This window comes from Salvia splendens, chromosome 9, assembly GCF_004379255.2.
Source record: "Salvia splendens isolate huo1 chromosome 9, SspV2, whole genome shotgun sequence".
Taxonomy (NCBI): domain Eukaryota; kingdom Viridiplantae; phylum Streptophyta; class Magnoliopsida; order Lamiales; family Lamiaceae; genus Salvia; species Salvia splendens.
Genome location: NC_056040.1, coordinates 26,904,353 through 26,919,685, shown reverse-complemented (window position 1 = coordinate 26,919,685; position 15,333 = coordinate 26,904,353). Strand labels below are relative to the sequence as shown.

The 15,333-nt window shown below is 36.1% G+C and overlaps 1 protein-coding gene and 1 pseudogene across 1 annotated transcript; both read left to right on the top strand.

The window, feature by feature from the left end:
• Positions 1-1,033: 1,033 nt before the first annotated feature.
• Positions 1,034-7,983, top strand: LOC121748530 (CCR4-NOT transcription complex subunit 10-like). Its single transcript, XM_042142945.1, has 6 exons — positions 1,034-1,430; positions 1,532-1,618; positions 2,838-3,005; positions 3,094-3,180; positions 3,261-3,332; positions 5,262-7,983. Exons 1-6 carry the CDS (start codon positions 1,272-1,274, stop codon positions 7,146-7,148), a joined length of 2,460 nt encoding a protein of 819 aa, XP_041998879.1. The 5' UTR covers positions 1,034-1,271; the 3' UTR covers positions 7,149-7,983.
• Positions 7,984-10,336: 2,353 nt separating this feature from the next.
• Positions 10,337-12,628, top strand: LOC121747371 (annotated as a pseudogene).
• Positions 12,629-15,333: the final 2,705 nt, after the last annotated feature.

The following is a 15,333-nucleotide window of genomic DNA, read 5'->3' as shown; positions in this document are numbered from 1 at the left end:
TGAAACTCAGCTTTATTGTGAATGCTAAATTTCAAAGTCATTCAAAAAACTTACTGCGAAATGCAGCAGAATGGAAAAATTGGAAGAATAAATGAGTAGGAGATTAGAAGAAAAGAAGAGAGATAATAGTGAAGCTCTTCAAATTTCAGATTTCCCCGCAAAATCTCTGTGAGAAACGCAGGAGATGAAAGAGGGAAAATAGATTTCAGTGATTTCCAAAATATTTTAGGGTTACAAGTAAATAAAATTCAAAACTTCCACCAATGTATCAAACATCTGTTTCTAATCGTGGCCCATATACTACTACCCATCAAACATAAGATAAAAGGATTCTGTAATCATATTCTCAATCAAACACTTGAGAATATTGTAATGGGCTTTATTCATGTGATTATTATCAAACACACCCTAGGTAGATATGAATAGGGTTTAGGGGTTAAAACACGGGCTTTGCTTGGACACCAATTTGACAAGCAAACGCTCAGTTTCGCGTAGTTTTAAATCCTTATATTTGTGAAACATAGTATCCAAACAACTCGCATCAAACATGCTTATATAAGATGCTCACATAAAATGTCCTATCATATACTCCCTCCGTCCCGCACTACTTGCACTTATTTCCTTTCTGGGCGTCCCAAGTTATTTGCACTCTTTCCATTTTTAATAAAAATTATCACCTACAGCCGCAATTGTTGACTTTGCTACACACTCATTCCTTAATCTCCGTGCCGAAAATGAAATGTGCGAGTAGTCCGGGACGGAGGGAGTATCATTTATCCACCGGTGCATACTCAATAAAATACTCCACAACCAAAGGATTGTAGCATAATTGATCGGACAAAGTTGTGGTCACGAGTTCAAATCCGGTCAGCTAATTCCGTAAGTTGAGAACATCTATGATTAACCCCTAAAAAAATACTCCACATATATACATACACCATACAAACTCAATAAAATTATATACGTACGTGTACCAGGGCGGATCTCCTACTCCATCATTTCCTACCCCACACTCAACTTAATAAAATAATAATACCATCATCACTTACATGTTATAAGATGATTAGGAATGATGGAGTAGGAGATATGCTATGCGTACATGGTTGTTTATGTATATCTTCATCTTTCATAGCTTCCTGAAGCCTTCATTTATCGTTAGGGTTTAGTCATTTCTAACTCCGATTCATTTCGTGTTGAAATTCGAATTCGCATGCGAGTTCTACAGTAGCTGACACTGAGGGTTAGGGTTTCGTTCATCGATCTGCGTGCCAATGGATTCCCCCTCTTCGTCAGTGACATTGAATACTAGAGACGGATCACCGTCCACAGAGGGTCTTGCTAAGGAGGCTGCCGTGCTCTTTCAGAGTGGGATGTTCGCGGACTGTTTGAGAGTTTTGAATCAGTTACTGCAGAAGGAGGATGATCCAAAGGTCAATTACATTCTCCTGAATTGTTCCAAGTTGTAGTTTTTAGAGCATTTTCAATTATTTTCTTGTGTTATGGAATTTTTAATTTCGTTTTTTCATTTTAGATGCGTCATAATATTGCCATTGCTGAGAGCTTACAAGGTGGATGTTCAGATCCTAGAAGGCTTATTAAAGCACTGGAAAAAATCAAGGTTTGTGTTTAAATGGCACTCTCTGCCTTCTTCCTCATAGTGCATGGAATCACTTCAACTTTAGGTCTTTTGTTAAATTAAGTGTGATTTGTGAATGAAATGGATGCTATTTAATTGGATGAAAATCACAGTTTCACGAATATTCTCTTTGCCAATAAATTTGATAGACATCAGTTAAAAACAGTAGAAACCAACTTCAGTTTTGCTGGTAAGGTGGGTTTGATATTCACTCCTACCAGATTATATATGGTGTGGAAATTTCATATAGTGACTTGTACAATGAAAGGTTAGTTAGTATGGTGGGATGTCAACACACATAAGAAACATGAGAATAAGATTTGAAAGAGCAAAATGACTACAACACCACGCGATGTAGGGTTTCAAGGACTTATTCAAGAGTTACAGACTTAGATGAAATGATTAGCCTGCATGAGTAAAATGCTCCAGTGATGTGCCTTGCAGTTTCTGGTTTTTCACCTTGTAAAAATCTTTTACTACAGTGGTAGTGCTACAGAGAAATCAGATGTTTGCCTAGTTGCTGTACTGTTTCTTGACCTGTGATAAATGCTCTCACCACACCACTTCTCCCCAACCTCGTAGAAGTTTGGTTAGGCATGCTTCTCACTACACTTCAAATTGGACAAGCTGACTTCCTATGCTGGATGTGTGGGGCATGTCTTTGTTGATCTTTTACCTCCGGGATAATATATAGTGGTTTGCAATACAGTTGTTCATGTTATGTGCTTGAGTATGTGGTATATATACTGGTGTTCAAGTTCATGCATGCTATATTCTGAGTGATTTTGCTAGTGTTTCACTTGTCTATATATGATAAATATATATGCTTTGTATTAAGTGCAAATATGCATGTGAAAACAAATGTTTGCAGTGTAACCGGTGTTTAGGTTGTCAGCTTTTGCACGAAGAAGCATATCATGTCAGTTTATGATAGTCTTTGTATGTATGCTTAATTTAACCAAAATCACTTGTTACAACTTCTATATGAAACCCTGTGGTGCATACTGTGCATTTTGCCTCACTGGAAATAGTTCCTCATCTTCTTCTTAAACTTTTTACATGCTATCTTCTTATATTACTAGAGACTATTTGGTCCACTCTATATAGTGTTTTGTGTAGATATATAAATTACCTAACATATTTGAGTTTTTATGTTTTACTTCTTTTATCTCCAATTGATTTTGTTTTTCCCTTAATTTAGGAACAAAGTGAAGAACTTGCATGTGCATCTGGAGAACACTTAGAGGTTTCCAGCAACAATGGAGGCGAACAGACTTCCAGCATCAAGGGAAATAGTGCTCCCCGACATCTTATTTCATCTATTGTGCGCAGTTATGAATTTGATATCTCAGTGGCAACTTACAACATAGTATGTCTATGTTCATCTTGGCATTTTCTTGATCCTGAAGTTCAGGTTGTCTTTAACTTCACATATCCATTCATGGATCTGACTGCAGGCAGTCATCTGGTACCATCTTCATGAATTTGCAAGATCATTCTCATATTTGGACACTTTGTATCAGACCATTGAACCTATTCGTGAGGTAGAACCTGTAATTTATTGAGAATCTCATATCTTGATACCTTTTTTTCTTCTGGTTGAGTTCTATGCTATCACATGCAGGGGACAGCTCTGTGTATATGCCTTTTGCTGCTAGACGTCGCATTACTTTCTCATAATGCATCAAGATCTGCCGTAAGTTCATTCTATGTTAAATTAAATGTGTATTCTTTTCAAATGGTACAAAAGTATTGAGGGGATTAAGCAACAGGTTTTGTTCTATACTTTTATGGCTGAGGGTTCTTTGATTTAAACAAGGTATAAATACAAAGAAAGAGCACAAATAAAGATTTCTCTTCATCAATTAATTTTTCCTCATAATTTGGATTTTGGGGTGTATATAACTGTACTCATGTAAAAATGATTAGGCATTTCATTGATCTCAATCTGAATCTTGGCTTACCTAACCTTTCATAGAAAAGATTAACGTTAAAGGAATTTGCAAGGTTGCATAAACTAAAGTCTCTTAAATAGGGTTGTTGTTGCCCACCCAAGCAACCCTAATATGCCTTTGAAGTAAAATAGTTTCTATTAGCGAGTTCTTCCTCTATTAAAACAAAAGTTACTGTTGGAATATATGCTCTCTGCATTTGATAAGCTGCGCTTTTCCTATAAAAGTTGGTCTATCTGTGTTGTGCATGTATATTTTTATTTGTTTCTTTCACCATGAAATAACTTTAGGATTTGTTTTATACCATCTTTTTCCAGGATATTGTTCCTTGAGACTGTATATTGTGGTAGAGCGATCAGAGAAGTGGTTGTGAATGATTCTACATGTATTGTTGGCAAATCTGAAATGATATATTTTTAGGATAAATTTTCTCTGAAGATGGCATGAAATTGTTTAGATGTCTCTAAAGTCGCAATATGACTGAAATGGAAAGATGCTTGTCTTTTTTCTTACAGCTGTCATTTAGCAATTTGGATCTCTTATAATATCATGTTTCTAGCTTTGAAGTTTCTTGCAGTAATTCTTCAGTTGTTTTGAAACTTCTAATCATGGATCAAAGACACTAAACAAATTGTACTGCATTTAAGAGAGAAGCTTTAATCAATTGATTGTTGTAGGTAGAGTTAGGTGGCCGAATGTAAATTTGTAGTTCTCTGGTGACGAGGTTGTCCATTCCCTTTCTGTGCATTTTGTATTCTTTCACCCTTCCCTGATGTTTGGGAATACTTACATTCTGATTGGAGATGGTGCTTAATGGAAAAGGAACATCTTATAAGCTACTAGCTTTATTACCAGTTGGAGATTCTTTATACTCCCTCCGTCCCAAGATAAGCGAAGCGCTTCTTTTGGGCACGGGATTTAATGAATTGGTATTTAAATAGTTAAAGTGGAGAGAGTAAAGTATGAGAAAGAGAAAATTAGAGGAGTGAAGAGGGAATAAAGTAGGTGGAGAATAAAGTGAGAGAGAATTTTTTTGCCAAAAAGGGAAATGGCTCACTTATAGTGGGACATCCCAAAAAGGAATATGACTCGCTTATCTTGGGATGGAGGGAGTATTAATATTTGACAAGTTGAAACTGCATGGTTTGATCATTTTTATTTGGTTAAGCTGCTACTTCGTAGTGTATGGAGATAAGCCTCTAATTTAAGTTACATTTTTGTGTTAGATATATATTATCAGTGTGCTGTAAGCCCTGTTATCTGCCTCTTGATTTGTCAGTTCCCAGCAGAATATTACTCACTCCGTCCGAGCTAAGATGACAAACTTTTCTTTTCAATTTATCCCAAATAAGATCACACATTTTCTATTTTTGGAAACAATAAAGCAACATTCTTTCTCCAATTAATTAACCCAACCACTTTTTCTCTCTCCAATTAAAATACTCAACTCTCTTTTTATCTCCATTTAATTCTTACACCCACCTTTTCTCTTCAATCAAACACATTAACCAACAACATCTAAAATCACATCTAAAATCTTGTGCTGACTAAGAAATGTGTCATCTTAGCCGGGACGGACGGAGTAATTCTTTTGGCATTGATATCAGTATCTACCGTTGCTCAATTATGCCACTTGATAGTGAGTAAGTATGATTTTTTTTTGTTTGTTTCAGGATGTGATAAGCTACATGGAGAAGGTTTATGTTAGCAGTGTGGGCAATCAAGTAGATAATGGATCCTTGGCACACCAACAACCTCTATTAGTTTCAAAATCTACATCATTTTCCAACAATTCGACCCTTCAAGATGGTTCTCACCCTGATTCTACTTCAGATAATTCCTTAACTAGAACATTATCGGAGGAAGCACTTGAAGATGAACATTTGCGGTTACTATCTTCTCTTGACATAAGTGGACAAAATCTTCAAAGACCTGGCATTGTCTCTGCTAATGATCTTCAAAGAATCCAACCAGAGGGTTTGATATCAACTGCTGATTTAAAGCTTAAGTTACATCTTTACAAGGTTCGCTTTCTGCTTCTCACCAGGAACCTGAAAGCAGCCAAGCGTGAGGTGAAGATAGCTATGAATCTGATTCGTGGCAAAGATTATCCCCTGGCTCTCTACCTAAAGTCACAACTTGAATATGTTTGTGGAAACCACCGCAAAGCAATTAAGCTTTTGATGGCATCAACTAACAGCATTGAGATGGAATTCTCTAGCATGTACTACAATGATCTTGGCTGCATCTATTATCGGCTTGGTAAGCATCATACATCAGGAGTATTTTTTTCCAAAGCCTTAAGTAGTAGCTCAGCTGCACGGAAAGAGAAGCCTCCAAAACTTTTAACTTTGTCTCAGGATAAATCCCTCCTGATTATGTATAATTGTGGTGTTCAATCATTAGCCCGTGGCAGACCCTTTCATGCAGCTCGCTGCTTTCAAAAGGCCAGCCTTATCTTTTATAACAGACCTCTTCTATGGTTAAGAATGGCTGAGTGCTGTTTGATGGCCCTAGATAAGGGATTAATAAAATCATCAGCAGCATTTGCGGTTTCTGAGATCGAAGCCAATGTCATTGGCAGGGGGAAATGGAGACAGCTTGCTCTAAGATATGGTTCATCCAATGGTCAGGGAAGATATGTTGGAATGGAAAGTTCAATTACATTTGATGGAAAACATCCTGATATCTCGATGTCTCTTGCCCGGCAGGCCCTTGTAAATGCTTTGTTCTTATTAGACTCTGACACAAACTATTTCAGGGCTGCCAAGGCCCCCGGTTCTGAGGAAAATGAGTCGGGAGAAGCACCACTATTGCCGAGTTCAAATGTCAAGAATGCCACTGGTGGTGATCCCAAAGCACCTACTGTAGCTTCTAGCTCAAGTCCAGCTAATGCCAATGGTAAAGTAAAAGAACACACGGGCGGAAAAATTCTGGGTGGCACGTTGGATAACTCCATTCTTGATTACGAACGTATTCTCTTGAAGGAGAACCTGATGATAAGACAAGCCGTGCTTGCTGATTTAGCATTTGTTGAGTTGGCACTAGGAGATCCCTCAAAAGCTCTTTCAACAGCAAGGTCCCTACTAAAACTTCCTGACTGCTCAAAGATGTACATATTTTTAGGCACAGTGTATGCTGCAGAGGCGTTATGCCTGTTAAATAGGCCAAAGGAAGCTGCTGAGCATTTGGCGATGTACATGCCCGACAGTAACAATATTAAGCTTCCATACTCCCAAGACGACTGTGAGAAGTGGACAGTGGAAAAAGTGGCTGACACTGATGAGTCACATGGTGGCACAATAGGAGATGAATCCCTAGCCTTAGTGTTTTCCAGCCCTGAGGAAGCTAGGGGGCTGTTCTGTGCAAATTTTGCTGCCCACTTTGCACTGCAGGGAGACTTAGAGCAGGCTGAACGATTTCTAACCAACGCATTTTCTGATATACCGAATAGTTCCCAAGCTATTCTTACTGCTATTTATGTTGATATAAAGCATGGTAAAACTCAAGACGCTCTTGCCAAGTTGAGACATCACAGAGGAATCAGATTTCATAACTGACGTTGAACGGAAGCTGTTGATTGGTTGTTGAAGCCCCCCGCCTTCCTCCTCCTCAGGGTTAATTAGCAGGTAGGTTTGACAATCCTTGGAAAAGGGATTTGTAACATATATATACAATCCTATAACTAATCTTAAGTGTATAACTAGAGAACAAATCTCAGCCACACATCTTAATGGAACAAATATTATTTATTTTAATAATACAAAATAGGCCAAGGGTATTTTTGGAAGGTACATTATCAAATTTAAATCAGCGATCAAATTACGTGATTTGATCCCAACGGAGAGGAGTGGGGATTCCGGCGGTCAGCTCTGCCCCAGCGGTCACAGATTAGAGAGCGGAGGTGGTGGAGCGAGACGGCGTTAGCAGAGTGGACGTAGCTGTCGCAATTGAGGCACAGGGCGGCGCCGTCGGACTTGCAGTAAACCATCGCCATGAGTCGAGGCTGAAGGAGAGTATTTCGAATCTGGAGAAGGCGTTGGCTGAGGAGAGGGCTGCTAGCATGGAGGTGCAATTGAAGTCGTTGGCAGATATGGCAAAGGCAGAGCATGAGTTGAACGAATTGAGGGAGCGACTGAGCCAAGCTTCTCATCGCAACTGGGAGCTTCAAGAACAGATCAATCGTTCAATCAACACTGGAGGATGGACCTTAAATGAATTGAATTATTGCTGTTCAATTCAATGTAACATGTAAAATCGAGAAACATTGAAAGATTGGTTGTTGAGAATATATCAGTAGTTGGGTACTTGGGTTTATTGACATATTAGGTTAAACACAACATTTTGATGATAGTAATTAATAAGTATAAACCTTTCCAATGTGTTTTTGGATTATTTTGTTTTCTAGGATCAGAAATATAAATCCAATTATGGATTTTTGCTTTGCCACATGAATGAGTATAAAAATTTTTACTTCACTCTTGTTTACAAAACACATCACTCTTATTGTGATTTTACTTCACTCTTGTTTACAAAACACATCACTCTTATTGTGATTTTGTTAACAAAACACATCACTATTATTCTGATTTTACTTCACTATTATTAACAAAACACATCACTCTTATTCTGATTTTACTTCACTCTTGTTTATAAAACACATCACTCTTATTCTGATTTTACTTCACTCTTGTTAACAAAACACATCACTCTTAGCATGATTTTACTTCACTCTTGTTAACAAAACACATCACTCTTAGCATGATTTTACTTCACTTTTGTTTACAAAACACATCACTATTCGAATGATTTTACTTCACTCTTGTTTACAAAACACATCACTCTTATTGTGATTTACTTCACTCTTGTTAACAAAACACATCACTCTTATTCTGATTTTACTTCCCTCTTGTTAAAAAACACATCACTCTTATTCTGATTTTAGTTTACTCTTGTTTACAAAACACATCACTCTATTCTGATTTTACTTCACTCTTGTTAACAAAACACATCACTCTTATTATGATTTTACTTCACTCTTGTTTACAAAAACATCACTCTTAGCATGATTTTACTTCACTTTTGTTTACAAAACACATCACTCTTATTGTGATTTTACTTCACTCTTGTTACAAAACACATCACTCTTATTCTGATTTTACTTCACTCTTGTTAACAAAACACATCACTCTTATTCTGATTTTACTTCACTCTTGTTAACAAAACACATCACTCTTATTCTGATTTTACTTCACTCTTGTTTACAAAACACATCACTCTTATTGTGATTTTACTTCACTCTTGTTTACAAAACACATCACTCTTATTGTGATTTTACTTCACTCTTGTTTACAAAAGTGATTGTTGGAATGAATTTGATATTCCTTCTTCTTCTTGGCAGATTTTCGCTTCTTCGCACCTGGTGTTTTTTTATGTTTTTCATGTTTTTTTATGAATAGCTAAAGTGACTTCAATTACAATATGGTTACGCGTATCAACAATACTATTACGATATTAATTAAAAACTAATTTGTACACAGCTTTCGCAGAAACCAAAATCAAATGGATCAGCTGAAGCCAAGTCCGCTCAATTCAAGGCCGCTGACGCCGATCAGCTTCATCGAGCGAGCCGCCACCGTCTACACCGACTGCACCTCCATCGTCTACGGCTCCACCACCTACAGCTCGAACCGCCACTCAATCGCGGCGGATCTCGACGGAATGCTCCTGATCTCCCGCTCCTCCTTCCCTTACTTCATGCTCGTGGCGATCGAGGTCAGCAGCCTCCTCCGCAGCCTCATCCTCCTACTCGCCTTCCCTCTCATCGCCGTTTCTCAATGAATTTCTCAATGAATTCAATTTTGCACCTAACATGATTTTGGATTTAATTCGATCCGCAATGACAATAATACCCCTGACTTGTTATTATGGAGTAAATTTGTGATTGAGGGAGCTAATATCTCATTAAATTCGAAAATTAATATTAACTCTTGATTTTTTTAATCTTGTGGCTATTATTTGTTCTCTAGTTATATGGTTAAGAGGTGTTTGCCATAGATCATGACCCTATATATATATATATATATATAGTTCAAATTCAGCAAATAAGAGTTGGAAGTTTTAGTTTTGGTTCATAGTGATGTGATTGATGTGTGTTTAGAGGTAGATTTGGGTGCCACACAGAGAAATTACTTAGCTCTTTTGGAATGAATATGCGCTAACAAGCTACCAATTTTTACAGAGATGCATGCTTCACCTTCCATTTGCAGTCTGCTTTATTTTTTAATCCTACTGACATGTTTTTATACTGAAAAACTTTTGATACAAATGGAGAAGTATAGTTTTTTTTACATTTAATCACCTAAAAGATTAAGCAGATATGATTCAATAACAATCAAGTTTAGAATGTTTTAGAGTTTTGAACTCCAAAAAGATTAAACAAATGTAGTGACGAATATTTTTAATGAATCACAACACAAGTTAATAAGGAAATGACATTAAGAAATACAATCCCAAAAATGTTTGTTTTGCGATGTAACAATGATGATTGTTGAAACATGGTTGGTGGCAGTTGGCAGTTGCTGCTTTGAATTTCTCTCCTCATTATTTCCATTTGAAAGATCTACATTCTACAGCACTTCAAATTTCATATCCAGATTTGGCTTTTTCAGAGACAGCTCCAATCAGGACAAAGGTCAGATTATAACATTACTTGGGGTTTAAATTTTCATTTCAGGGGAGACTTTATTCATTTATTACTATTATATTAACTTTTCCCATTTCAATTCTATTGATCCTTGTGGTTTATCTAGCTGCTTCTTGCAGGAGTCCTGTGTGTATACCCTTTCCAAGTAGTTGTTTTTTTAGCTCAATCCTTGTTCTTACTCGGTTTTGTGTTTTGCTAGCTGTTTACGAGTACTTAGGTCCTTTTTGATATGACGAAATGGAATAAGATGGAAATGGAATGAAGATAGGAATGAAATGACATTTTCTTTGCATTTTCATTCCATTTCATCCTTCATTCCGTTGTATCAAGCAAATGAATAGAATGGAAGTACGAATCACATTCCATTCCATCATACCAAGAAGGGCCTTAGTAGTCGTGTCCTGACTTATTTTGTGGAAAATTTATGGTGAAAAGTGACTTGAGAGTTTAAATTCTGGTCTTCCATGTAGCAGGGGATGGCTGCAGCTTCTAAGGACGATGTTAAAGAGCCTACCGCATCGACTGAGATCAAAACGAAAACAGTGAAGAAGAGAAAAGGGTTGTTATCAAGACTATGGGGTGCGATATTTAGATTACATGGGGATGATTTTGAAAAGAGGTTGCAATACATATATCCAAAGAAGAGGCCACTATTCTTTCAAGGATCACGAGACGTTCGAATAGCTGGCGGAGAATGAGTAGGCACCTGATGCTATTCTCACTTCTTCTCGAGGTAAATTGTTTGCTAGTTGATGGCTATGTCTTTTGATATGCTCGTCACTGCGGCAACAAATGGGGGTTAGTTGGAATTTGATATGACTCTGTTAGTATTTATAACTTCTCAGGCGATGGCATTAGGGTATGCTATCATGACCACAAGAGCTTTAGTCTCGGACTGGAAAATGAGAGCGCTGCTAGTCTTCCCAGTGTTTCTGCTGCCGGCATTATCTTACATTACTTACTTCACCTTCACAAGGATGTGTAAGCATTTTACTGCTCTTTCTCTTGCTCTCGCTCTCTGTGTTTGCTTGCGTGCATACATGCTTTGTTAGAAGGAAAATGGAAGTATTCTAATCCAGATATCTGTAAATGTGTCATGATCTGATAGATTCCTGTCATTATAGTCTAGCTCTTTGCCAGAATTGGCTTACAGCTTTACCATTTATCTGAATTATTCTTGCAACTCTGCCCCTGCGGAAACTGTACTGAATTATCGATACATCTTGCAGTTGATCAGAAAGACAAGAAGATGCTTGAAAAGCTTCGAGCGGAGAGGCAAGCAAAAGTAGATGAACTGAAAGAGAGAACAAATTATTATACTACTCAACAGCTGATACAGGTAGGGGTGACAGTATAATTACTCATATTCCCTTACTATCTCATCACAAATGTGTATAAATTATTCGATGCAGAGGTACGACACTGATCCGGCTGCCAAGGCAGCTGCTGCCACAGTGCTGGCGGCCAAGTTGGGTGCAGATTCTGGTCTGAAACTATACATGGAAGATGATTCTAAACAGAATGTTTCTACTGGAAAGAGCAATGGCATGAAAGTTGAAAGAACTAATGGGCTACGAAATAGGAAACCATCCCGTACAAATACCAGTACAAAAAATGCAATTACACATCAGATGATTGTAGAGCATCACACCCAAACAGGTCCAACAAACGATGGGGGATGGATAGCTCGATTTGCTGCTTTACTCGTGGGAGACGATCCAACACAGTCGTACGCACTAATATGTGGAAACTGCCACATGCACAATGGTAAACAGTGACTACTTCTCTCGTTTCACGTACCTAGCGTCTAGATTGAATTTATGGTGTGTGATTAAACGATGCACATTCTCTTGCTTTACATATTTTCAGGTCTGGCAAGGAAAGAAGAGTATCCATATGTTACTTACTACTGCCCACATTGCCATGCCTTGAGCCAACCAAAGCTCTCTGGTTTGACCACACAGTCGACCTCACCTACCGGGGCATCCTCAGTCGATACTGTACCAAATGCAGGTGGCTCAATAGGGGATAAGGTTTCCGCTGTAGCTGCAGCGGATGCAACTTCTGGAAGCTGAACTTGTGCTATTTGGACGAGTGAAAGCTCTCGTTCAAGTAGACGACCGCATATGTGGATTTATGCGAAGGCTGTTCAGGAATCATTCAACCAAAAAAAAGAGAGAGAACCTTTTACTCTCTTATACAGCTAATTGTGTTGTGTTGTAAACCTAACTTGAGATGCATGATTGTATACAATTTTGTCACTGAGGCTGTGAATCTCAACTTGAGACAACTATGTCTGCAAATGAGCAATCTAGATACAAATTTCTGTGTTTATTTTGTTTGTGCTTAATCTATATCTATGCCTAAAGAGGCTTATGTTACTACTGTATTAAAATAATGTGATTTTTTACAAATTGATTTATCTCTATGTTAATTTATTTAATTTTAAGATGATTGCATATTGAACTATAAAACTTTGGAAATTATTGTGAAATTGAGTGACAAATATATGTTTGGGTCTATTTACAAGAAATTTCAGTATTTTCTAGTATTTTTTAAATCCAAACACATAAGTTTTGTTTTCTTTTGATTTCTCTCCCGATGAGCATATCTGATCAATTTAAAATTGATTTTTTTTACACATTATAGTCCCATAAAAATATGTATATTTTTATTTTCACCTATCCTATAAAAATATGGGAATGTCCATTTATGAAAAATTATCCTTAACCCACTACCCATATACATTTATTTATTTACAACTTATATCATTATGATCCACCATTACAACTCATTAAACACTTATAATAATGTGGTCCAACTATCCACTAATACTACTTTAATTAACATTCACCTTATCTCTCTTACTTTACCAATTATTCATTAATTCTCATGTCATTTAAAAAACCTATATTTTAATGGGATGGATGGAATACTATTTACTAATTTTATACTATAGTTGATATAGGATAAATATTTTTTTTATAACTTTGTGATAAAATTTATCAAATACAGGGATATAGTATGAATCAAAAATAAAACCAAGTCTTATATCAAAACTAAGGTACAATGCCTTTAGATTAGGGTGATTACCCGTATTATTTACGTCATTTTATTCATTAAGGATATACTATTAGGGAATCAATCTATTTGTAGTTATGAAATATCGATAATGGCCAATGATCAAATCTCACTATTGTCGTGTAGTTACAGTACCTCTTATGAACAAGTGTGAGGCCTTGAAAGATGGACTTCTAGTAGGCAGTGGGTTAGGTCATTCCCCTTACCAGGTTAATGCATACCTGGATTTAACACCCCTCACAATACTGTCGGATCGGGATGTGTGGAGCCCTTAGGGTTGGGGTTTCAACCTTTTGTAAGACGAAATATCGATAATGTTGTGGATACAATTGAATAATGTTGTAGTGTAATGTGGATAATTAAACCAATGGGTTGTATAATGTCACATAATTAAACCGATGTGTTGTATAATGTTGTAGATTTTTCAAATCTTTAGTGTCATATATGACTTCCAATAACAATTGATGATTTAAATTTTATACTTCCTTTGTTCTAATTAAGTTGGGTCAAAATTTTTAGACACATAGATAAGAAATTGTGCAAAATGAATTAAATGAAAAAGAAATAAAATAAAATAGGAGACAAGAGAGAGTAAGGTATGTGCTGAATAAAATAAGAAATTGTGCAAAATGAATTAAATGAAAATGAAATAAAATAAAATATGAGACAAGAGAGAGTAAAGTATGTGCTGAATAAAATAAGAGTAATAGGTTGTTTTGTATTTTGTTAAAAAGGAAATAACTCAACTTTATTGAGACGTCCCAAAAAGGTATGTGATTTAAATTATTTTTTCATATATCATATACTCCCTTCGTCCCGCTATAAGCCATGCCACTTCTTTTGGTACAAGATTTAAGGAATTGATTTTTAAAGAGTTAAAGTGGAGAGAGTAAAAATACGAAAGAGAGAGAGAGAAAAATAGAGGAGCGAAAAGAATAAAGTAGGTGAAAAAATAAAGTAACAGAGATGATTTTTTGCTTAAAATTGAAATGACTCATTTATGGTGGAACATGCCAAAAAGAAAAGTGACTCGCTTATAATGGTCGGAAAGAGGATCAAATTAAAAGTAATTTTACAAGGATTATATCGAATTTCAATTGCATATGTTTGTACGAAGAAATTTGTATATTTCCTTGACGACCTGTGTTATAATGCTCTTACTACATTAATATGAGTAAGTCACTGTATATAATATACCGTGACATAAATTCAATGTATATAATGCCAAAAAAATGTACTAAAGTTTTTGAATTTGTAATTAGTTGTTGTTTAAAGAAGTCCGTTACAGTGATTTAATGACCAAAGTGCAATATAAAAAATGGCCTAAGTAAAATGTATATAATGATCTAAGTAAATGCTATGTATATAATAATGAATAATGGGTAGAGATAAAATGCAAACTCATATATTATACAAACTCCAAACTTTTCAACACAATGTCAAGTGTAAAATTTTAAGATTTTGATGTCAACACAATTTCAATACAATGCCAATACAATATCAACACATTGTCAGTGATGTCAACCATTGACACTGTGTTGATATTTTCTGTTGCTATTGTTTTGTAAAATTTTTAATAGTCTAAATCATAGTTTAGAGTTTGCATTTGACCATGTCACTGTATACTTTCAAATTACATAGCTACATATAATACAATTGTTAGATATATAGACCATTTTATCCCGCAATATCCTATTAATGTGTAGATAATAATTACTAGAAAATAATTAAATCTCCACCATCTATTTTTAATTTAATCAACAACATTTGAGTTTAATTTTAATATAAAATTTATTTTCACTTTATCGTTACCACCAAAGTACAATTTTGGTAATTGAGAAAATATATAAATTAGAAAGATAAAAGAGAACAAATAAAAAGGGTAATTTTAGGCACCACAAATTGTTGAAGGGGCAACGACAAAGTAAGTTCATGTGGTAATCGCCCCCACACTGTCA